Genomic DNA, 26,085 nt, shown 5'->3' on the forward strand with positions numbered 1-26,085 from the left:
GATGTTTTCATTAAACACATGACTTAAATGATGAAGATCTAGATACCACATATAAAACTCGATTTTAACAATGAAAGTGGAATTTGTGCAAACTGATATCTAGAACTATTGAAGATCCTTAAAATGTCAAGGTTTACACGAAACAGCTCCATAAAAATAATCACAAAAGATAGACACATCAATATTAAATGCGGAATTTAGGAAAATGTTCAAACAATATGTCTTTACTTATCCGTGTAAACTGAAGCGTGCGGATAAAACGGCAAATAGGAACCTTTAATGGGGAGATGTGTTTCCACACGGAACACTGAGGAAGTTGTAAATGATGTAACAGCAAAATACCTCCTCCTCTTTTCCACATGTCCTCCGTTCCCATTGACTGTCACTGCACATTAGCACAGCAGAAATCTTAAACATCGAGTGTTTTATTTCACCACATCCACCCACAGCTGAACTATGACTAAAGAAAATGTTCAAGGGTGAGAATTCAATCCGATTACTTTTTGCGGATGTTTGCTTTTTGTGTTTAGTGCAGTTATTACCATGTCTTGTTGCTAATTGAGTTTCATCTGATTGCATCAGCAGTCTAGAGATACAAGACAGCTGCACAATCTTCAGTTATATTTACGGGTTTGATTGTACGCCTGCATTATAAACCTCTATGTGTACTGTAGTATTCTTTACACGGGCAAATGTATCGTTGATTGATACATTTCAACCTATCATCATGAATTTGTGTTATCTAGAAGTACTTTAGCTTGAATTAAAAGAATATCAAATATGATAGATCCATTTTCCGGTAGTGTATGTATTAAAGTTGTCATATACATATTTAGTAAGTAATGGTTTTATTTATTTTAGCTGTCACCTATGGGAATTAACTGTATTTACTTATGCTGCCTCTAGAATGCATAGGGTTCTGTAAATCCAATGCAGTTAACTTATATAATGTGTGTAGTAATACTAACCGATGATTACCTTTTAATTATTTAGTTTTGCTTGAAGTTATTCTGTAGCCGTCCACTGTAGTGACTTCTTTATGTAGCAAGGAATGATGTTTAGTATTTGTACTTGTAGTACAAACTAGACTACTGTATACAGAAAGTTTTCCTGCTTAAGTGTTAATGGTTAATAATATGTAACTTTATATAAACAGAATACAATTGACGTGCCATTTAAAGAATTTCGTTGTCAAATCATTCAAGTATTTATTAGCAGTCATTCTACTACCTGATTTTCTGGGTTACTTAACAGCACTTTATACCACAAGGTGAAAGCAAAAGATTTGTTGGATATATAAACCCAGCCTACGAAAAACCACAGATGTGTAGGTCTTTTTCGGCTGTATAATTGCCGCTGACTTAATACAGGTATTCTAGATACTTTTAACTGAATGTGCCTGAAGCAATGCTGTGTGAACAAAAAGGATTGATATATAAGCTGTATGAGTCATTTGACCACTCTTGGGTTTAGCAGCTGCCGTCAGGGGTGGCGTGGAGGGCATCTAAAAGCTCTACGCTTATTTTATGTCCCTCCACTACCCCGGGCCTCTTGTTTCTTTATAAATACATAACCAGAATCTGGCACAGGCCTTTAATTATCGGCAGCATTCTTATTCTCTTCTGTCTGCCCCAGCGCTTCCAATTTCCTGCCAGCAGAAGTTGCAATGATGCTTTGGGGGATGCTCTCATCCGTGAATTTGGTCGAAAACCGTTTGGGCCGTGCTTTCTCTGTGGCCATTTTTTTCCTCAGCCCCTGTTACGTGCTAATGCATAATGTGGTGGGGGGAGTAGAGTTGTTTATTGCCCACTTTGAAGTGGTTGAGGTCTCAGCGGTGCCCGTGGCTGGACCGCTGTAGCCTTGGCAGCTTGTCTTCCGTGGAAGACATTCACAGATTCCTTGTGTTTAAATTTTCTTAGCGCTGTGTACAGGCACTTGATCTTGTGTTGCCTCAGGGCTGCCATATGGTTGTTTGCCCAGGTTCTGGTATGTTGGGCGGTTCTCTTTAGATCAGTGTGGGATAAAGAGTAAGACTATGTAAAGGCCTCACAGTATGTTCTGCTTTGGAGCAATTAGTAAAGAAAGTCTTATAATAAGCTCTGTTAACTGTCTGGAGGCAAAGCGTATATTGGTGCTTTGCCTGCTCATGTTGTTGACCACCTGTTACTCTTGAGGTTTCAAATTAAATGGTGCCATTCATGGGAGGTATTTTCAACATCCAGATCTTTTTATAGAATACAATTAGTCAAAGGAAACCAGGTAAGCTATTGACTGACTGGTAATGGCCATATTTAAAGAGTGCTTGTTCAGCCCTGTCACCCCCATGAAACGTGTAATTTCCAGAGAGATTGGTCATTGAGATCCAACAAACATGTATTTTCTTTTAGCCTTTGTCCTGTGGTCAGTTGTGGGGACTTCAGTGTGATTGTAATTTTTGCTGTAACTGTTGTCCTGCTTGGTAATCACTAAACTTTGCAAACTGTGTAAGCTCAGTGTAAACTGAGCTATTTTGTCATTTTGTCGATACGCTGTCATGTGTACGTAAATGAAAGCTTTTCTGTTTTCAGCTCCATCTTTGTTGTGTAAACGCACAGTCAGTTGACATGTTTTTGCTGACAAAATACATGACGATGAGTCAGCCTTGACGGTGTATCCGTCTTTTGCTTATCATTGTTACAATGATATTTCTCACATCTCCTGAGAGATGTTACATGTGTGCTTAGCATCATTCTTCCTGTACCTCCGTAACGGAATCGCATTAGATGCGTAAACAACCAAACATCACTGTTGAAAGTCTAATTTAGCTTCTCTTGGTTTTTCTTGGGAGTCTTGTTGAAACAATAGATTAAAGAACCTGCAACTTTAAAAGCCAGCGGGATGCTGTGTGTGTGAACCGTGGTTGGAATGCTTTCCCCTCATCCTTCAGAAGAGCTTCCCGGGAGGAAGCTGGGAAAAACAAGATGGGAGTTTGACAGGGCTGTTTATGTGCTTTCTTCCTGTTTCAGAGCCAGCGAGGAGGAGCCGCAGGCCCAGTCGAAGAAAGCTCTGAAGAAACAGCAGAAGGACGCAGAGAAAACTGCGAAGAAGGCTGAAAAGCAGGCCAAGCTGGTTAGTATGTGGCTGGAGATACGACTGGCGTTTGGGTGGTACTATTGTTTGGGAATTCCTGTCTTTATAAGCATATTATCTTCCTGAACAAAGCAGCATTTATACAGAATCATTCTTATCAGTGTTGTTAAACCATTAAGCAAGTAAATTAGTCAAGTCAACTTTATATATATATATATACACAACACAAACGTGCACACAGATAGACACGCAGACACACACACAGCGGCCATCACTGACAACCACACACCGAAGATAAGGAGAGAGAAATACAGTTCAAATATAAAACGCACTATAAATTCCTATATGCAGTTTAATTAAATTAGGCCATCATTCTTTTTTTTCAAAATATTCAATTGTCCCATACATGCGATAAATGTCTTTGTATGTGTGTTCCCTGGGTTTGAACTCACACCCTTTGCATTGCAAGTAAGCTGCAGGACAAATAAATGTCAGGAGTCATTGGATCAGGATGAGAATTATGTCTTTTTCTCTTTTGTTCCACACAACTCCTTCATTCTGTATGGTGTGATATAAACCATCTGCTCATGGTCTTAGGAGCAGAAGCTCTGAACACACCAACATCATCAGTCTCAGCCTGGGCTCGAACCCACAACCTCCTGTTCTGTCATCAACTGCTCTTACCACTTGAGCTAATGGCCTGTCTGTCATTACCAAATAGTGGACATGTCCATCATGTTACTCATGTATCATGTTATTGTCATTTGTGGAAAAAATGTGCAACAGTACTTCTTTTCTACTAGTAAGATTAAATATACTTTTTACTGTAAGGTTTGTTGTGCCACAGGGATGCAGAAGAAATGTTATATTTGATCACATTTTAATTTGGCACATTTTAATTTAGTGTTTGCAGAAACCATCTGAATATATGTTTCTAATGAAATAAATATTCTATACAGCTCATTATTACCTCATTCTGAAAGTAATTCTCTAAACGACTGACATTTGATTGAAATCAGTTCCTCTCTTTGATTCAGGCCGCAGAGCAGCAGGAAGTGAATGAGGATGTGAGTTGTGTTCACTTACCCTCTCTTGATATCACATTTCCTGACAGTTATCAGTCGGATTATGTTTTAAGATTCATCACCACACTTCTTTCTGTCTCTACTCAGGACTTTGCCAAGGATCGCTATGGAGTCTGTCCTATGGTTCAATCCCAGCAGAAACTGGGTCAGTGTCCTAAGTATCTAATACCCTGTTCCACCGAAATGATGCTGGGGGTCGGATGACGGAACAGCAAACCTCTCGGACACCCCCTGTGCACAAATAAGCATGTCTGATCATGCCATTTGTTTACAAGTCTTGAATTTTGAAACCTGCAGTAGTTTGGTTTAACAGCTTTACATTTTCTAAAGAAAACATTAGATTATGTATATATATATATATATATATATATATGTGTATATATATATATATGTGTATATATATATATGTGTGTGTGTATATATATATATTTATTTATATACAATCTAATGTTTTCTTTAGAAAATGCGCATTTAGTTGACACGATTTTAAGTAAGTTCGTCAACTAAATGCGCATTGCATTGCCTTTTTGAGCGTTTGCAATTGTTATACTTTTGTTTTGAAAACCTAAAAAAAGGAATTAACATTATTCTTCACCCGTCCTCTGTTGTTACTGATTCCTGGTTGGAAACCATAATTATTTAGCGAACAGTGTGAATCTGAACCCCCATCCGGTTGTTAACATTCAAGTGGATACTTGGAGACGGCATCTTTCTCCTCCTAGGTGAAAATAAACTTTTCCTGCCCAAAAATGCTAGTTAGCAAAGGTCAAATTGTGATTTTAAGAGATAATCTAATGTTGGGATCTCCCCCATGTGCCCTTTAGCTCTCCCTTACATTCCTCACTACTGTCACACGTAACAGGGTTGAATAACATTATGAGATAAATCTATGAGGAATTAGGGCTACATTTCTCCCAACTGTCCAGCTACGTTTTTTTAAGCTCGGAACAAAGTCGTCTCCCACCATCATTCCTCTCGAGCAGAGATTGACGAAGCTTTCATGTGGGTGGAATCGGGTTTAAGCGAACGCCCAGAGCGCTTTCCCCGTCTCCACCGCCTCATAATATAGTCTGCAGATGACATAGCGTTTGTCAAAACGTCAAAGAATTCATGTGACCGTCGCCTTTCAGATGAGGCTTGTTATGTTTCATATTTATTAGCTCTCCTTTTAGTGGCTTTGTAATCTGAGTAAATGTCTTTGTGGAGATCTGTGTACGAGGGGGCCGTTGATGTCTTTGATGTCTTTGAGATCCTCAATCTCTCTCTCTCTCTCTCCTGGACGGAGGCAGACAGGGCGTTGGTGCGTGTCCAGGACCTGACACCCGAGAAGTCAGAGCAGCAGATCTGGGTGCGTGCCAGAATTCACACCAGCAGAGCTAAAGGTAAACTCCTCCTCACAATTGCACAAACAACCCTGCTGTTATCAAACATTTCTTAATTTGTTTCAACACACGGAAGCTGTTTCCAAAGCTTAAGGGTTTTAGTTATGCCATTATGACCTTTTATTTCAATAAAATAACTGAAACTGTGTTTAATCCATCTAAAGAAAGACTTCGGATACACCCGCCTGGCCTGAAGTTAACTTCCGGGTTCAGTTCCGCTAGTGGCTAATAATGTAACTATTTATATATTATGTCATTAATTTAATATATATTACTGGCTAGACAGACTTTTAACTTGTTACCTTGAATGGGGAAAAGTGCAGCACTCAATACTGTCACGCTTCAAGTAAAAACCGCTTTAGTTAGGCTAGGAGTCAACCGATACGCATTTTTCAGGGTCGATATTGATTATTACAAATCATTTCAAACATTACAGATTGTTACAGATCAAGATATATGTCTGTTGTAAAAATGAAAAATATATTCTAAATTAGGAATAACAAGAGCTTTTAAAAAAAACTTTGCGCAAAAGCCATGGTTACTACAAGTTTACTATACTGACACCATGGTAAACATTAAGGGCAAAGAAACAATACTCGTTTTCAGATATTTCTTGAAGAAATCAGGGCAGAAGTGGTCAAAGGGGACAAAATAGATGGAATTACGGCAGCAGGTGTAAACAGTGCCTCTTTCGTCGACTTGTGATCCAATCATATTAAAATATTAAAACCAGGGATACATAAGTGCAATGTGAGCTTAAGAAAGAACATATGGGCCCGGTTTCACAGAAAGGGCATAAGCCAGGACTAACTCTCAGTTAAATTACGATATTTAAGTTGCTTTTTTGTATAAAAACAGTGGGCATCTTGAGACAAAACAATGGCACTGATATATTGTGAGATATTTTAGGGCAACTTATTTTCAGTTAAGACAGCTCAAACATTCATTTTAGCTTGGAAATATACTTAAGCTTTAGACTTGATGTAAATAGCTGAATAAAGTAGCTGCGGGTATTGTCACAAGTTTATTAATAGGTCAGCTGCATTTTATGATTATACAGACAAATAATGTAAAATTGTAAAAACATTTTTAAACAAGGCTGGAATTCTTGTCACCCAATAAACAAACATACTATACAATATTTATTTTGGAGCTGTGGTTAATGCGGGAGGGTTAGGTACATGAGGGATATGGGTGCCCTGATCACGTGCTGTATCTGTGGTAAATTTTATTTGCATGAATTGAAATGCCAAACGCTTATCAAAATGGTATCTATATTCACCAGACGAAAAACAAACACTCACTGTAGTCGCTTGTATGTTAACGATGAATGGCGGCAATAGGAGTGCAATTGTATCACCAGCTTACTGTTAGTGAAACCCTTTTGGTCTCCATTTGTTGGACGGAAGCGTGCCAAATCTCAGGGGTCTGCACGTACACTTCTGGTTTAAAATTGCAGTAATGAATAAACTATGTATTATGACTATCCCACTAAAGTGTTCCTTCCAGGATAACTTCCATGTCAAGGCTCCTTTCACCCCCAGCTTCCTTCGCTCTGTCAGTGTGTTTTGGGTAAGAGGATGTCCTTCAGCACAACAACATCCTGATTTGCTTGGATGAAGGGTCTGTTTTTAACACCAGCTGTCTGTCTGTCAGACACGGTACATCAAAGAGTTTGGATGGTCTCTGATCTTGAGCTAATTCGTGTCAGGTTTAAAACAAATCTAAGTTTGTTCACTCTCAAGGTGTCTGATTAGCAGGTTGTTGACAGTCAGGAGTATGTGCACAGTGCCTTTAAAGAGACGTCCGGTCTGGTGATAGCTGATTAGTGTAAATTTAGTGCTGTTTTTGAAGTGCCCTTTTAATAGAGACCATTGTGCTTCGTGTCTTTCTTTGTGTCTGTGAAGGAATGAATTCTCAAAAAATTATGCATATTTATGAAATGTTAAGTATTCAGATGTGATATATAAACTAAATATGTCCTTTTTTTCCAAAAATGTAAATTCTGTCGTTTACAATTACAATTACAAACCTGTATGACTTTTTATTCTGCAGAACACAAAATAAGATTTCATAAAATAATGTTGGTAACCAAACAACATAGGCACCCATTGATTTCCGTTGTATGAACAAAAAACCACCAAGAAAACCCCCCCACAATTTTTCAAAATGTTCTTCTTTTGTGCTCCACAAGCTTTGACTTAAGTGTGAATAAATGATGACAGAATTGTATTTGGGGTTGAACGATATCTTAATAATCAAATGAGTTGTGCTACTGCTTTTATAACTAGACAAATGGTCCAATTCATTAGGAACGACGTCAAATTGAATTTGTATAGATTGTTGTCTGACGTACGTACTTGGCCCGAGGTCAACTTCAAGTCTGTGTTTGTTTATCGGTCTGGCTAGTGGCTAATAATATTACAAATTATATATAGAATGTGTTCTTTTAAGTTAATCATTGTTGTTGTATATTAATTGTATTTACATTCAATTAAAACTACTCAACAGTTATTGATTCTTTGCATAGGTCTACCGGAAGTTAAGTTTGTGACCACAACGTTTGTTTATGTTGTTGCCGCCGAAGCTGTCTATATATGTTTAGAATGATGGATATAGAATGCACTGCATTTAACCTGTTTATTTTGCTTCACGATCTGTGTAGTCTACATGTCATAATAATAATGAACTATGCTTCGAACAACACCTCTATGTCGTTGACAACGGTGGAACTTGCGACCATAGTTGGGTGACGATGTTTTTGGAAAACGCATCCCAGTAAAGCTTTAAAAATGCTCAAGCAACTGTATAGAAATGGGAACACCCTAGCATTGTAGACTTGTGCATGGATGGTTAGGAAACATTGTTGGTCAAGATTAGCTTCTCCTCCTATGTGTCCATGCTTAAAACAACAGAAATGAAAAATCATTACAGAAGGGGGGAAGGAGGTGGATTTATTTTGATGAAAGATAAAGAAAACAACTTTAGAATAACATGATGAAATGAAACCCCTTTACCAAGAGTAAACGGGCAATATGAATCAGTATAAATCAATATGAATTCGTTGTTTTCAAAAAAATGACATTGCATGTTTGATGGTTCAAAAATGTTACATTGCATGCATATACACATATACATTTATTGATATTGGCAAATAACCAGAATGTATTTGGATAACTAAAAACTCACCCCTGCGTTTTTTGTTTTGTTTTCATTTCAATAACACAACAGTGCCAGGATCTCAAGGCCGGATGTGCTGCATTCACTTGCTTACACTCCCTATACAACAGGTCATGTCAGTTTAAAAAAACCTACACAGTATAATAGAGAAAAGGGTGGGTGATGCAAAGACAAGGTAAACGCACTGTAATATATGGGATATAAAAGTCATTTGTCCTTAAAAAAAATCTCAACGTGGAAGACCAAGTGTGGCGGAAATTGTCATCTCTGTGAGAAGTGTTTCTAATGACAAAAGAGTAGCAGCCTGACTCATCCATATTTTGATAGATGGTGCTGTGAGCTCAAAATGTCCAAAAACACAATTTTCGTTCTAAAGTTGTTTACAGATTGTGAAATCTCCTGATCGGTTGTTTTTCCTTTAGGGAAGCAATGCTTCTTGGTCCTGCGTCACCAGCAGTTTACCGTGCAGGCCCTCATCGCTGTGGGAGACCATGCCAGCAAGCAGATGGTCAAGTTTGCAGCTAAGTGAGTATTGGCCATGTTTCCTGTCAAACAATGGTGGGAAAAGTGAGTTGTGGCGACTCATTCCATTTTAACACATTAAGTAGCAACCCATAATGTTTCTCTTCAGAACAAAAGCTCAGATTCTGCAGTCGGATACAGGTTTCCCTCAACGCCGAAATGGGCCATTCCCTTAAAACAACAAACATCAGAGAGTAACGTTTACTTTAAAGTCTGACTTTGCGTCTGTGGTCACAGTCACAAAATATAGCTTACTTTAAACTTTAATGTCATCTGACTGCTAGGGAAGCACCGTTTAGTTTTGGTAATGCTTTTCAACTGAATGGGTTGATGGTTCAGTTATGAATGAGAGAACTTTGTCCTGTTGCATTGCGTGAAATTGGGATAATAAAATTTGATGATCCTCAAAACTCTTTAACTATGCACATTCGCATGTTGTTGAGAGGGTCAGATGTTTTATTCGTTGACTGTTAACATCCCCTGTGTGGTCATGTCACAATAAGTGCTGTGGTCTCTGGGGGGTTGCTCGCGTCTTCTCAATACCGCTGATCTTGTTTTTCCTTGCTTGCAGTTGAATGGATTTGTTCTTGATTTAAAGGCTGGTTCTTGTGTGCTTGTTTTTTTATGTAACTGAAATTACGAAGCACACCTTTGCTGAAACCTTAAACACAGATTTAGTCAATCTTTGCAGTTTGTAGAAGATCGTTTGGTGTTTTAATGAGAAAGTTCCTCTTTTTGGGTTTTGTAATCCTTTGCGGTGTAACATCAGTTAGGTCAAAGTGTTTCTGTTCGGGGGTGTTAAAGTAATGACACGTTTGCCACATAAACAACCCGCCATCTTTCTTGGTCCGAGTTGTTGCTGCGTGTTTAAAGCGGCCGTGCAATAGTGTTTCATGCAATCTGATTTATTTACAATGTTGAACGTGTTGTCTTCTAATGCTTGTCATGGTCAACCAGTCAAAAAACGAGTTGGACGTATGACGTAGTATTTCTGTGCTCGATACACTCCCCTGTATTCGTACAGGTTTCGGAAAGGTTTTTCGTAACAACTTTTCTTAGTCCCTTATTGGACAATTCTCCTGGAAAATCCTGGAGAGCGGGAGAAGGAGCATGCGCACAAGTCACTTTCACTTTTGTGCTGGAGAGAGAGAGAGAGAGAGAGAGAGAGAGATAGCACAACATTTGCAAAGTTCAGCTGTTTGTTTGTTTACTGCACTTGGGTGATGAATGTTATATAAACGGTGGATATAGCGCTGGATTTGGAGATAGTTTGAAACTGGTATCATATAAAGACGTCCATCTGTAGTCGTTGTTGCTGTGGTTCTTGTTCTACTACAGACTCGGGGTCCGATTCAGGATCATATATGTATGGTTCGATCACACTGTAAGCCATGGTTAAATGTTTAACAACAACATAACTTCTTTGTGCAGTATTAACAGCCATGCAACAGCTGTCGGACTATTACGCAAATGCTGAACGTACTCGTCTTTAGCTCCACCCACCGGAGCTCTGCTTTTTTCAGGAACAACTGTACAGCTGTATCTGTTTTCTGTAAATCTGAGAAAAATAAAGAGATTTCGGAGATATGAAGAACACAGTACTACTTTACCGGTACTCGAGATTAACATAAGATTTGCAGAAACTGCTTCCGTTACCACACCTTTAACGTGACCTGAGGATTCACTCAATGTTCATTATGTGTACCTGTCAGATAGATAGACCAGCCAACACCTTTTTGTTTTTTACAAATATTTACAAGTATTTTTAATATATACAATATTTTATAATTTAAATATTGTAAAGTTCAAATCAGTGGTTTAGTCCTTCCAAAAAAGTGGTGTACTACGCTATTACCGCCGACCCCAAATGACCAAAAAATGACAGAAGTCAGAGTGTTTGTTTTTCTAGTCACATGACAATTATTACAGTAAAATATGCCATTTATTCATAATTATGCATCATTCTTACTTATGCTTTAATTATGAAGTTATAGGACTGGAAAAGAATAAGTAGTTGGAAAAAGTTTATAAAAACAGGTCAACATCAGTACTATTGACCACAATATAATATTCTTACAAGGCATATCTTTCTAACATACCACAAACAGGAGATTACGTAAAAACATATGCTGGATTTCACTTGGTACAGTAGCCTAAATGGCAACACTGCCATCTCTCTGGGAATACTAAAAAAAAGACATGATATCAAATGTAACTTATTTTAAATGTGGAATAAATGCAAAAAGGATGTCTAATACAACTTTAAAGAGAATGAGGATACAGAAATCATTCTGACTTGTGAGCTTTTAAACAACAGGGCTATGGAAGTGCTTTGGTGCATTTCGTCTCATGTTATTTAAATATATTAGCTTCAGTATTAAGATGTGACAGATGTCAAAGATTGCCGATGCAACTCAATATCATACAGTAAAAAGATAAAACAGTAAAGAGATAAAGCAGCGCGAGTGAATCAAATTTACCAATAAACCAACTTTGACTAAAAGTGAGCATTTTTATCAATGTTACCTTACGGCTCCAGCGGGACTCTTTCAGTCACTGGCAGGATGCTGCCAACACTGATGATTGACGCGGTTGTAAGAGGCGGGCCGTGGGAAATATTGTGTATATTTTAAGAAATGCACGAAATTGTATGAAAGAATCGCGAGTTTAAAGACAAAACAAGAAAAAAGGCAATCGAGTTAAATGGAAAGCTACCACAAATGCAGCTTGGAGACATTTTAAGCAGGAAAGCAAGTGGGTATAGGGTAAACGCTAATATAGATTTTTTAAATTTGTTATACGCAAACAGCGCTGTGGAAAAAGTAAGCATACGGCATATACGTGAATATGGTGCCAACTACACCCCGGGTTCAAGTAAATGTAGAAGACGACCCAGACTCGTAGTACATCCGTCTTGACAGAAAACCATAGGAACCACCCAACACTCCCTCTTGAGGGTGGACATGTCTATATTTGTAAAAGAGACGAATAAAGACAAGTATTTTAATAGATATTTTATTATTGAAATATTAAACGGTTAAATATTGTTCAAATAAATTGAGAAGACGACCCAGACTCATAGTACATCCGTCTTGACAGAAAACCATAGGAACCACCCAACACTCCCTCTTGAGGGTGGACATGTCTATATTTGTAAAAGAGACGAATAAAGACAAGTATTTTAATAGATATTTTATTATTGAAATATTAAACGGTTAAATATTGTTCAAATAAATTGAGAAGACGACCCAGACTCATAGTACATCCGTCTTGACAGAACACCATGGCAACCAGCCAACACTTCCTCTTGAGGCCATGGAAACGTAGTAACCGCCACAGAAAGCACCTTAGCAGCCACATAACAACGACCAAAACATCACAGCGCTTTAGTAATGAATTTGCATGGGAAACCACACTCATGAGTGTACACTTGAAACTCACTCGCCGTCTGTCTAATCCCCCTTTATATTCATCTTTCCCTTCGGACCCGCGTCCTTTCACTACACAAGCGCTAATGCAGAAGCCATCATGCCCAGCTTAGTGTTGAGTTACTAGACTCAATCAGGACTTTATTAAGAGGTGTGTCTGTATGGAGATAGAAGAGCGGTGCGGGCAGAACTGATCCCACTGTGACGCGACTGCTCTCTTAACAGCTGGAAGGGACCGGGACGTCTCTCTCTCGCTCTCTCATTCTCTCTCTCTCTTAGGTCTCTCATTACTCCCTTTTAATGACTGGAGCTGAAGGTTTCACACTCCTTTCCTGCCGTCTGTTCCTCAAGAAGACAGTTGGCGAATGTCTTTACACTTGACCTCAAAGGACAGACAGGGACTAGGTCTGGCAATTCAATTTCACATCGTTTTAAAGTAATTGTTCACCCAAGAATGAATGCTTAGTGTGTATCTTCTTGGCATCGTGTCGGTCTAAATACATTTGTCTTTTCATTTATGGAGCACATAGGGAGGCTTTTACGTGACAGTTTTTATGCAAGGGTTTATATGGACCATGTTGGGCAGAAAAGGGATAACGAAAACTCTTCTATTTTCTTACACTCGTTTTTTTCTAAATCTGACTCGACTTACTTTCTTCTGACATAAAATATATCTTGAAGTACATCGATAACCAAATAACACTGGCCTCCATTAACTACCATTGTATGGACACAAAACCACTGAAACATTTCTCAAAATATCTTTCGTTTGTGTTCCACAGAACAAGTAGACATATACAGGTTTTAATCAACACGAGGGTGAATAAATGATGACAGCTTTTGTAGTATGGGTAAACACTTCTCTATATCTCTTAGACTATACAGACTATATTTTAAATGATTATTGGCTTAATTTTTATCTTGTCCTAAGCAAGCATGTGGTTTGTCTGTGCAACGGCAATCTGTTCGAGTGAATTTGTAAAAAGCAGAACTTGCATGCCAAACTGTAGAAATAGTCTGAAACAATAGAATGGCAAACCGCTATTGTGTAATGGAATGAGCTCATGAGTTTCCATGAACTTTTGTTTTTATTTCATGCCTTTGCGTATTTCTTGCGTGATATTCTGAATATTTATGAAAAAGTAGCCTTTATTATACTTTGAAACTTTTTCGTTGCAGGGTTTTTAAGTTCTTGCCTCAGTTTTAAAAGTTTTCTTTTTCAGTCAAGGTCAAAATATAAATGATTGAGGGACAGCACATCTCAGCATGTCTTGAAATGTCAATGTACAGTGGATACAATGTGGGCAAGATTTTAGAGAGTCTTGCAAAGGAGTATGTATATCGTTGACCCACAATTATAATTATGTTTGTACATTTTGAAGTTCACTTATATAATCTTGCTGTTCGTCTGACTTTATACTTCATGTGAAAAACATTCGTAATTATACCAGAATGACACACATGTGACGTCATGTTAAATGTTTTAAGTGCTATTTGAGTCCAGTCTGCCTCATTCTGACTCATCTTCATTTGTTCTGTTTCTATACAGCCTCACCAAGGAGAGTATCATTGACGTCGAGGCCGTGGTGAAGAAGGTGGACCAGAAGATCGAGAGCTGCTCTCAGCAGGATGTAGAGCTCCATGTGGAGAGGGTAGAGATCTGACAATCATCTCTGGAACTCTATTGATAGGGTCTCCATGTTTTCTTTTCAAATCTGTTCAAATGGAAACGTTGCTTTTCATGTGTATTTCAACACATAGAGCCGTGCACATGTTTACATGAGGTTTACGTGTAATCAGGCGATCATAACACACCTTGGCTTTCTCTGATTATTTCTCAGATCTTTGTCATCAGCCAGTCAGAGCCCAGACTTCCCCTGCAGCTGGAGGACGCTGTGAGGCCGGAGGGAGATGGAGACGAGGTGAGAGACCGACTGGTCATGAAGTTTTCATGATGTAATTGTTGTGAGTGAGAGGGTTATTTATAGGCCAAGACAAAATTAGCTGATTGCAAAATAGTTCTGTGGGATGGATTTAACCGAGGTAAAATGGGTTAAATAAAGCCGATAACAATGCACTATTATTGGTAGCTCAAAACATTTATAAACGAGAACTTGAATGATTCCTCTTCTTTTAATGAAGAATGAAGTTTAGTATATTTACTAAGTTTAGTGGATAGTCAAAAAACAACAAAAAGTAGTTATCCTGGAAGTGAAGCGCATTGCATTTTGGGATATACTGTTTCTCGCAGAGTTGTTGTTTTATTTTAGTTTCATTCATATTTAAAATTAGCTTTTATTCTAGTAATTTTAGAATATATGCTTTTGCCATTTTATAATTTATTAAATGTTTTATGTTGTTATACAATATTAATTCATTTTTATCTTAGTTCTTGTTTATTGTTATAACTTTAGTGCTTTCAATTTATTTTGGTTGATTTATGAGGCAACATAATTTTAGTAAACTCGATTTCTCGCAGTCTGTTTTGGCTGTATACTGATCATATTCGCAGATGTAGTAGGCCAACCAAGTATTTTATTCATACAAAAATGTGAAACGTCCATTGAACATTATACAAACTGTTAAGGGTTGCCAAGTCTTTGCTTGTAAATTACGCTCCTTTTTAAACTGTTGGTGAGGGTTGTTTTTTATTCCATGGGTTAAATGTGGAAGGACTTTATTCATCATCTGCGTTCGATCGTAAGGCTATTAAGTGTTTTATGAAACATTGAAAACAAGTTATTGCTTCCATACAGTGATTAAGAAATTGTGTGTAATGCATAACAGTGACTGAATATTCCACTCCTATAGCTGTAATGCAGTGTTTTCGAATTTGGGCTGGGGTCGTTGGGCTGGTTTTGTGCTAGGTTTTATTGGCTATTCAGCTGGGTTTGCTTGGTATATCTGGCAACCCTGATGGTAGTGTTCTATTAGGAACACAGCCTCTCGGTGTGAGACAGCTGATGTTGGTGCAGTGTGTCCATTGGAAACCAAACCAGCTGTAGTTGCTGCTACTCTGAAGACGCTCAGGGATTTCACATCGTCGGTCAGACAGAGTAACTGTCATCTCATTACATTGTGTCTTATCAGGCCGGCCTGATAGAATTTTATGGAGGCGGGACAAGTAGACTGTTCATCAGCTCATTTCAGCCTCCTGAGCTCCTGTGGGCTTTAAAGGAAAGATAACTCTAAACGCTCAAGGGGCCCTGGGGCAGATCTGGGAGAGGAACAGAGTTTTTATGTTGAATTTAGTTAAAAAATATATTTATCTCGTAACACTGACCAGCCATGAATGAGCCTCCCACCTCAAGTTATGCTTTACTGTCGGGGATAAACCAAAATGTAGCACAAAAGAACAGCAGTGTTGAACATATTTGATGTTGACTTTACCGCTATAATTGAACAGCTAAATTTAGTTCCCAGTTTGATTAGGGAAGTGGTAGAAATTAACATTTGTTTTTACTTTTCATTCAGGAAGGCAGAGCCACGGTCAACCAGGACACCAGACTGGACAACCGAGTTATTGATCTGAGAGTAAGCATGCCTTCATCTCTCTTTTCTCTGTTAGATGTATTATTTGTCCGCCTCTCCATATTGGGACAATGCAAAACGTTAAAAAAATCCCAGAACCATTTTTCAAATAACAAAGATCCAAACTGAGCATAATGTATAGATTTATGAACCATTGATACACGGTCGAGGAGATTTTTTTACAAACCTCTTAACCCGGTCTGCCACCACACTGTCATTTCAGCAAACAGTGAAGCAATAAACGGTTTCCAGTCTCACCTCTTATAATGAAAGGCTTCTTTGGCACCCACACACACACACCGTTCTGTGGGGCCTTGTTTCTCACACACCGAAAAGATTGAAATCTGGCAGTGCCTTCACAGTGCACCTCGCTCTGAGCGAACGGCTCGGCTTTAAGAAGTTCCCGAAAGTAAAAGCAGAAATCTGAGATCGTAAGGCGGGGGAGTCAAACCACAGGACAACAGCTTCTTGTGTACTCTCGGTTTTAGAGTTTCAAGTACAGAAGTGACGCACGCATCTCCTTTCTCCACGCCCCCGGTGAGAGACGTGTGAGTTTGCCTACTGACAACTGCGTGTTTACGCACTTTTCTGATAACATCTTTGCATATTAACTGTACGAGCGCTCAGGTGCGTAATCTAGGAACACACTGTCCTGTCAACGTATCTGCAGCACTGATCTTGATGTGTGTGAAAATGTAGACTGACTGATACTCATTGACTTTGTGAGATCAGTAGGAATGGGGATGTTATGATTACGTTTTGTGTTGATTCCTTTTTAGTTTATTTAGACAGCAAAACAAAATACTTTAAAGGTCCAGTGTGTCATTTTTTTGGATCATCTATTGACAGAAATGCAATATAATATACATAACTTTGTCTTCAGAGGTGTTTGAAGACCTTACATAATGAAGCGTTATGTTTTTATTACCTTAGAATGAGCTATTTCTATCTTCGTACACCGTACGCGGGTCCCCTGACATGGAGTCCTTGTTGGTTCTACAGTATTCCTAAACGGACAAACTGCCCTACAGAGCGTGTTTCGTAAATACGCTTTCTCCTTTGGCAAAGAAGCGAAAATGTGACAACATAGTCCCCTGTGTCAGCCTTCGTAGTGCTTCGCGAGGGATGGGTGGAGTGAGCCGTTGGTGATCATTCGCAACATGACCGCTAAATGCCGCATATACTAGATTTAAGTCCAGTCAGTTTGGAAGTTAATTGTTGCCTACATAAGCCCTTTGTATCACTCACCTATGTGTTGCAAAGACTGATACATGCGTACTTTCATTATTAGGTCTAAAAGCCCCATTTAGGTAGTTTAAGCGGGTAAGTATGTGGTTATGAGGTTGAAACAGAAAAAGAAGAATGGCTGATGTGAAATATTTTGTGAAGCTCTCCACGCAATCGTAATGTCGTCTTCCCACAACAATTTCCTCTTTAGCTCAAAGCCGAATCTGTCCAAACAGAAGCTAATCAAATAAACGAAAGCTGTAAAATATTGATATTGAGTGCGATTGTTTCTCAAGGATTTATGCGAGCACACTCGTGAGTCGTGAAGAAAGAGGAAACACGGGTCATCTGGGAGTCATCTGATTCATGGGAAATTTGGCTGTGAGACTCTGCCTTTTCAATAGCTTTTGTGCTCGAGACCAGAGCGTTCGGGAGGTTTGATTGTTGCAGGAGATTGATTTTGCAAGTACGCCGTCCCTTCGGTACTCTGAAGAAGACCTCATTTATTTCTGTCTCCCAGAAATGGCCAAATGTATTCCGCTGCTGGGGCCATTTGTATTACAACACTTGATTTTTAAATTTTTTGAAGAAGCTGTGAGTGGTGCTTGTGGATGTACATGACGGCTTCATGATTCTGTGAACGGGTGATGTTGGGTCTCTCCTCAACAAGCCATGTGATTTACAGGGATTGTTCACCCGGCAAAAATGATTCTGCAGACGTTTATTCACCCTCATGTCAGTCAAAACCTGTATGAGACCCTTTCGTATGTGGAACACAAAGACGATATTTTGAGAAATGTCTCTGTAATGTCCATGCAGTGAATCTCAATGAGACCCAATGTTGTTTGTTTACCAACGTTCTTAAAAATATTATCTTTTGTGTTCTGCGGAAGAAAGAAAGTCATAAAGGTTTGGAATGACTTGAGGGTGATTATAACTTTAAGGTATCATTCATATCTGCAGCACAGATGGTGCAAGATGAGTCTAATAGTCTGGGTTACCTGTTTGAATGGGAAATCATCATAGTGATAGTTGGCATAGCAACCATCACTTATAAGACAAAAAGGTTTTTGAAGATCTAACAATATGTTTTTCTCTCAAACCACTGAAAAAACTGTCACTGTGGTAAGCGAAAGGTGTTATATCAGAACCGGGGACATACTGCCATCACTACACATCACATGCAAGTAAACAAGTTATATAACATGTTTACTGACATCTTTTTCTCTTATAGACCACAACCAGCCAATCGATCTTCCGGCTGCAGTCAGGTGTATGTCAGCTCTTTAGAGACACGCTCATCAACAAAGGCTTTGTGGAGATCCAGACTCCCAAAATCATCTCTGGTATGACCATCTTATCTCTGGCATCCGTTTAGATAAACTTCTGAGCAGGCTTAAAGGGATTGTTCACCCTATAATAATAATAATTCTGACATACTTTAATCACCTTCATGTTATTTAAAACCTGTATATGACACTTTCTTCGGTGGGACACAAAAGATGATATTTAGAGAAATGTCTCTGGGTTTGGTGTCCATACAATGGAAGCCAATGGGGGGCATAGTTGTTTGGTTACCAAAATATTTTTCTTTGTGTTCTGCAGAAGAAAGAAAGTCAAACAGGAATGACATGAGGGTGAACTATCCCTTTCAGCTGCTCTTGAAACACAAGGTCATTTTAAACATGAGGTCGAGTAAATAAAGACTGTTTTCATCTTTTGGGTGAACTTTTCATTTAACCTCACAGTGCAAGTGAGGTGTCATGAGGAAAATGATCTTCACTCCGTGTTCATTTCCAGCATCTGTATTCACGGTGGCCGGGACAGAGCAGCAACGGTCTTATCTGTGTTCTCACAGGGCGAGCCTTCTGAATGATTTCCTGCTCGCGCCGTCAAACTTAGTTTATTGTTCCTTCACTGCACCTTCAGTGTCTAAAAATTTCAATTTCAAGGATTGATACTTTTTCATTTCTGAGCTAAAAGAGACAGCGACACTGTCAAAACATTGGCTTAAGAAAAACTGGTGTTTATGAAAAAGATATGTCCTCGGTCACTGATAACAGCCCATGTTAGAGCTCTCGAGATGGTGGGGACACTGAATGCTTTCGGATCCTGTGGAATTCATGAGCAGAGCTGTCTTTGAAAAGAGTTAGGCCTATATCTTTTGAGTGGACTCGAGCACTGTGCAAATTGATAAGCTTTACCGGTACTTAAAGGGACAGATCACCTAAGAAAACTGTCATCGTGTACTTGGATAAAAACTTCAATTATATTATAAGGGTCAGGAACAACATACGTCTGTTTCTGATTTAAAGGCTTCAAGAAAAATAAAAACACTGTAGAGGAGTCAAATAAATTATATTTGGAATAAGTCCCTTTAAATAAATCCAGCATTTGCTAATGAAGCAAATAAAACATTATTATGGAGAAAAATAGAAATAACAAACAACACGTAAACATTTTAAATGCACTTTTTAGTATTGAAAGTAATTGTCTGTCATGAATAGGACACTGCGGTCCGTTGCGAAAATGACTGCGCTCAAACGCTTCAACCGCCACTTAAATACCCTTCTTTTTTAGTCCACCAATCATTTTAAACTCACGAGGTGACGTTTCTCGCTCTAACACAATCTCTCAACAAGCCGGTGTTTATGTGGTTTGTGCTGTTAAGGAAAACAGTTACTCTAACTTCCCCTTGCCCTCAGTCAGCCAATCAGAACCCGCCGTTGTGACAAGTGTCGAATTTGAACTTTGCCGCCATTCGTGTGTAACGCCACCCGCGCAAGATCTTCATTTGTTATGTTCTCTCACCAAAACCACACCGCATCCGGTGCACACACCCATCTGTACGTGCCCTTCTGGAACAAAATGTTCATTTTGACCATACTTCTGCAAACATAAATCTCTATCAGCATCTTTGCCCGCAACATTTACACAATTGCCCACGACCAATGCCTATATATTTATATTTTCTTTGTGTTTTAATAGCTGCCAGTGAAGGAGGAGCCAACGTCTTCACAGTGTCCTACTTCAAAACCAGTGCATACCTGGCCCAGTCACCTCAACTCTACAAGCAGATGTGCATTTGTGCCGACTTTGACAAAGTCTTCTGTGTCGGTCCAGGTAAAGGATGACAACACCTGCTGTTTTCAGCTGCAGGTCATGTCTAGAACTGACTACTGAATAATAACACCAAAAACATCTGCACGTACATTGACCCCATATGTGTTGAGATTGAAATTAATATTTGCAGCAGAATGTGATGTTACGCTTGATTTTAAAAGGGAAGGTTAAATAGTACATCATAAATGTTCGATATATTTTATGTAATGCATCTTACAACCGCAGTCAGTCTGACATTTAGAGTTGGTTAAATGGCATAGATACAAAATTGCACGTCAAAATTTAGACCAGACTTAACTCATAAGAGCCCATGTGACACAAGGCACTTTTAAAGATTTATCACTTTTGACTCAAGTGACATCGAATGATCTGGGTTAGTTCATGTGACAAGTTTTATGTTGCCATGACAACATTTCCAAAATTGTGGTCTGCCTGAATGGCACATGTTGCAATGTTACTTCACTGCATTATCAAGCATATAGCATACTTTGTACTACACTACATTTCATAAATAATTGTTTACCTTTTTATGCTTAAGTACAATCTCAAATCTAGTACTTTCTTTTACTTAGGTATCTTTAGAATGGAATAGCTTTTTTATTGTCATTGTAGTCTGAGCAAACAACGAGATTCTTAGTGCACCTCTCGCAGAACATAAAAACGACAAAAACATTTATGTGGCAATTACTTGACTTTTTACTTCTAAAAGTAATCTAGTACTCACACACCTTGGAAGTATGCGAGTACTTATTTTCTAATATACTTAAATACTTAATGTAAAAAATATGTTTATTAAAATGGAGTAGAAGTATGATCTGATACATTTATAATGTAGTGAAGTAACATTTTCCCAAAGTAAAAACACTCTTGAGTACTTGAGAAAATGTACTTGAGTACATAAGTATGTTTAAGGTAAATCTGTTTAATAACATTTCCTGTATTACAGTACATTTGACATGTTTTGACCACAAGTCCCTGTGAACCAAAAGTTGTGAGTGTTTTACTTTCGTATTTTTATGCATTTTTGAGTGAAATAGAGAGAAAAATAGTGGGCGTGGCTTTCATTTTTTGGTGCGTTTTGATTGCATGTATAAAAACAGCCATTTTGATATGGAACTGGCAGCAGACTGACAGTTGAAGGAGAGGAGTTAAGGGATGCTCCGCCCAAGCCTAACATAAGTCATATAAGATGCATAGTCATTGCATGCATTTTAACTGAATATTATGAGGCCACATATTTTTTAAAAAGAGAATGACACACATTGATAAACTATTTACAATAAGCACTGTTATATTTCATGAAAAAAAGGCAATGGCAATTTTATTTCACTGGGACTTTAAACAAACTGATATAAAACCAATTACGAAAATATTGTTGTGACATGGCATGTTGGGCTCTAAACCTGAAACATTCAGAAATGTGTACTTGGTTTGTTTTATACATACTTGTCTTCATAAAACAACTAAAATTACCTTGGAACCACTTAAGTGTGTAGTTAAATATAAACGTAACAATATGCGAATGCTGTAGTTTGTTCTGAAAAGGTCTAACTTCATTTGTTTGCAGTGAATGAAATTCACAAATGGTTTGGTGTAGGATAAGTGTCTGTACTCCTTTGGGCTGCTGTATTGGTGCATGTGTAAAGTCACCTTCACAAGTGTCTTCAGCCTTCATGACAACTCTGAAAGACAGATTGTGCTCTTGGTGATTTGGCAGACAGAAATCCCTCTCCTGCAACACACTAGTAGTGCGAGAACTTCAAATGTTTTCAGCACAGCCATGGGCCGTAGACTTCAGGAAAACACAGCTCACTGGGGAACTCTGCAGATGAGAAGTCACATTGTAAAAACATTGGTAGTCTTTTTACCTGGGAATGTGCAAAACCAGAGACTTCAACTGCCTTAGGGCCAGACATTTGTCATAGTCTCATTGTTTACACAGTGTTGCTGTGTTCAACTTTCAGTGACAAATTAGCTGGTAATAATACAACCAAACCTATTTGTTAATGGAAAAAGTGACATATGTGACTCATTGCATGATGGTAAATTTAGGTAAAATAGAAACATTTGAATCGACTTTAAGCTTGGTCTTAAATAGTTGGTTAATGTTTTTGTGCTAGTGTTCCGTGCTGAAGATTCCAACACTCATCGCCACTTGACAGAGTTTGTGGGTCTGGATATAGAGATGGCCTTCAATTACCATTACCATGAGGTCGTGGACTCCATCACTGACACCATGGTTCAGATCTTTAAGGGACTTCGTGACCGGTGAGGAACATAACAGCTTGTCACTCAGTTCTTATTGCTGTTTATTTTTTTCTCTTGTTATTAAATCACATGAGAGTTAGAGGGAAGTCACATGCATTTCAGTAGAAGGACTGACGTTACTTAATCCTATGAAATGATGGGCAATCGGTTGTGTAATGTCATAGCAAGGGTAAATACTGCCATCTAGTGGATAGAATATTACAGCAAGATTTTCTGAAATACCACAAGTGCTGTTTTTTTTGGGTGACACAAAAGGAGAACTTTGAAGAAACACGCAGCTTTTATGTAATGACCAACAGGGTTGCTTAGAACTGTCAAGCAAAAAAAGAAAGTAAAAATATCGTATTGTCATGAATACAGTCAAATTGCCTCAAAATGATTCCTTGACCAAACGTATTGTAAAGCTTTATGAGAACTGGGATATAGAGCATTTATGATGATACCTTTATGGCGCAGCCATTTTTGGATATTGACAGCCATGCAGATTTATTTGGGTTTTGTTTTTAGTTTTACTGTATTAAATTAGCCTTTTTTTAGATATAAAATTATATTATATACATGTTAATTTTAGTAAAATATTTAGCAATTTTGTTACATGGCTTATTATTTATTTGTTTATTTCTTATGTTGCAACAAAAGATTAATTTATTTTTCATTTAGTCTTTGTTTATCATAATTTTTGTTTCGTATTTCCGTTTATTTCTGAGGCAACATTAAACATTTTCGTTTAGTTTTACGTTTTCCAAAAAAGTCCAATATTTAATATACTAAAATATCCTTGCAGCAATGGTCACTGTAATTTTTTTCAAAATTTTCTGTTTTGCATTGTTGCAAAGCAACTTTACAGACAAACATCAACTGAAGAGAAAGACCAGAGATATTAGAACAACAGTAAAGTAGGGGGCAAAATTATAAAAAAATATAAAATGAAGAAGTTTTTGTGATACTGTAAAATGTGTATTGTAATATAACTAATATTACTAACTAGTCTGTCCAGACGCTTCTTCTCATTCTAAATCTGTGACTCTGATACACCCCAGGTTCCAGACAGAGATTCAGACAGTGAATAAGCAATACCCCAGTGAGCCCTTCAAGTTCCTGGAGCCCACGCTGAGACTGGAGTATAAGGAGGGAGTGGCCATGCTCAAAGCTGCTGGGGTGGAAATGGGAGATGAAGAGGATTTGAGGTCAGTCGTGAGACTCGTGACTCCCTTTCACAAAATCTCCACCAGACTGCATTACATGCTTTAAATAGTTATTTTGTTCTTCCTCAGCACACCCAATGAAAAACTGCTTGGGCGTCTTGTAAAGGAGAAGGTAAACGACAATGATTGAATGGATGTATATAATAACATTGTTTTGCAATATTTCATATTGTAATGAAAAATAAAAACGTGCATTGTTAGTTACTGTACTGTCCGTTATTGTCTGTAATTGTGTTTTATTTTAAGTATGATACTGACTTCTACGTGCTGGATAAATACCCCTTGGCGGTAAGGCCTTTCTACACCATGCCTGATCCCAACAACCCTGTAAGTGTGATTAAAAACCATTTGAACTAAAATGAACTAAACCCATTGTTTTTCAGAGGTTACACTGTTCATATCAAACTTCACATACTCTCCCTGCAGAAATACTCCAACTCATATGACATGTTCATGAGAGGAGAAGAGATCCTGTCTGGAGCCCAAAGAGTCCACGATGCCCAGCTGCTGACTGAAAGGGCAATGCACCATGCCATCGGTAACCAAAGCAACAGTACACAATAGATGTGTTCTTTAACTTAGTGAGGTACCTTGTAGTCTAGCTACTTTTTGAAGTGGCTTCATAACAGAAATGTAAAGTACGTATGTGACTATTGCCATGCATTCTGGGATTTACTTGCATGCAAAAGATATGAGGTTTCTTAAAAGACAGCACAATATTGTTGCATAATTCGAATGTCTGATTCAGCTCAGCAGGTTTTTGTAATAGAGCTGATCACCCGGCACAGTTTAATACATCTGTATTGACTTGTGGCTGTGTTTTAAATCTTTCATTTTTAATACAGACCTGGAGAAGATCAAGGCTTACATTGATTCGTTCCGGTATGGCGCCCCTCCTCATGCTGGTGGTGGCATAGGTAACACACATTTACCTTTCTGTAGTCCAGATTAATTCAGTTCAAGCTTTAAGGAATTTAAATTCTCATTTATAAATATATATAGTACTTGTGCATGATCAATGTCTGGCGTCTCATAGGTCTGGAGAGAGTGACCATGCTTTACCTCGGCCTGCATAACGTACGCCAGACCTCCATGTTCCCCCGTGACCCCAAACGTCTGACCCCTTGAAGATTGACGCACCCAGACAGCCTCTTGTTTCCAATCCAGTCTGACAGAGTACAACCTAGACAACCAGCCATCAGTCTTTTGGACGTGTCAGAACGTGGAAGTGCCACTATGATTAACTGAACGACATTAATCTTCTTTTGTTATACTTCTCAGCAGTGTGTGATACAGCAAGGCTTTAAAGGAATCTAATTAGGAGGAAAGGAAAGGCAATCGGTGTTGAATGATGCAGATTATGTACTTACACGAAGATTAATGCAAATTTATCACACTGTATGTCTAGATTTTTTTACTGATGTGTGTTCCCGAAAACACTTTGATTTTGAGAAGTAACTGTAAGATTTTAACAAATTACAGCACATCCACAATAAATTCAAATAATATATGTCTACGAGTGTTTGTTCCTTTGAAAGTTTGATCATGTGATTCTATGAAAAAACATGAAAAAATATATGGGATGGTTTTAACACGCATGGTGAAAAACCACAACAATTTATATGTTAAGCTTATTTTGGGGTAGATATATATATATATATAGAATGATATATTGTTTCTGCTGAATGTAAAACTTGTACCTTCAAAACTTTTACTTTAAAAGAAATGGGATAAATTTTTTAAAACACACACAAAAACATGAAGAGGTACCCATAGTAATTTATGAAGATTTATGAAAAAAGGTATTGTAAAAAACTACATCATCATAATAAAAATACAACGCTCACTTGTTTTCCTCATCGACACAAATTATATTTTTTCTTATTATAAATCGGACAATTTTAAAACATTACATTTATCTAAATACACAATTCATATACAGCTGTAATACACTTAAGTGACACTTGTAATTGTAGATTTTTTTGTCAATTAAAATTACATGTTTTTCTTGTTTTTGCAATTTAACATTATTATTATTTTAAAAACACTGAAAATTTATAAAAAT

At 38.0% G+C, this 26,085-nt stretch overlaps 1 protein-coding gene across 1 annotated transcript; it reads left to right on the forward strand.

The window, feature by feature from the left end:
* The first annotated feature begins 283 nt into the window (after positions 1-283).
* dars1 (aspartyl-tRNA synthetase 1) lies at positions 284-25,865 on the forward strand. Its single transcript, XM_079464309.1, has 18 exons — positions 284-479; positions 3,006-3,108; positions 4,107-4,136; positions 4,242-4,299; positions 5,444-5,536; positions 9,139-9,241; positions 14,216-14,318; positions 14,508-14,588; positions 16,141-16,200; positions 18,659-18,770; positions 20,413-20,547; positions 22,668-22,815; positions 23,856-24,002; positions 24,090-24,132; positions 24,267-24,347; positions 24,447-24,558; positions 24,866-24,937; positions 25,057-25,865. Exons 1-18 carry the CDS (start codon positions 457-459, stop codon positions 25,146-25,148), a joined length of 1,596 nt encoding a protein of 531 aa, XP_079320435.1. The 5' UTR covers positions 284-456; the 3' UTR covers positions 25,149-25,865.
* Positions 25,866-26,085: the final 220 nt, after the last annotated feature.

Source organism: Barbatula barbatula (assembly GCF_947034865.1).
Source record: "Barbatula barbatula genome assembly, chromosome: 9".
NCBI classification, from domain to species: domain Eukaryota; kingdom Metazoa; phylum Chordata; class Actinopteri; order Cypriniformes; family Nemacheilidae; genus Barbatula; species Barbatula barbatula.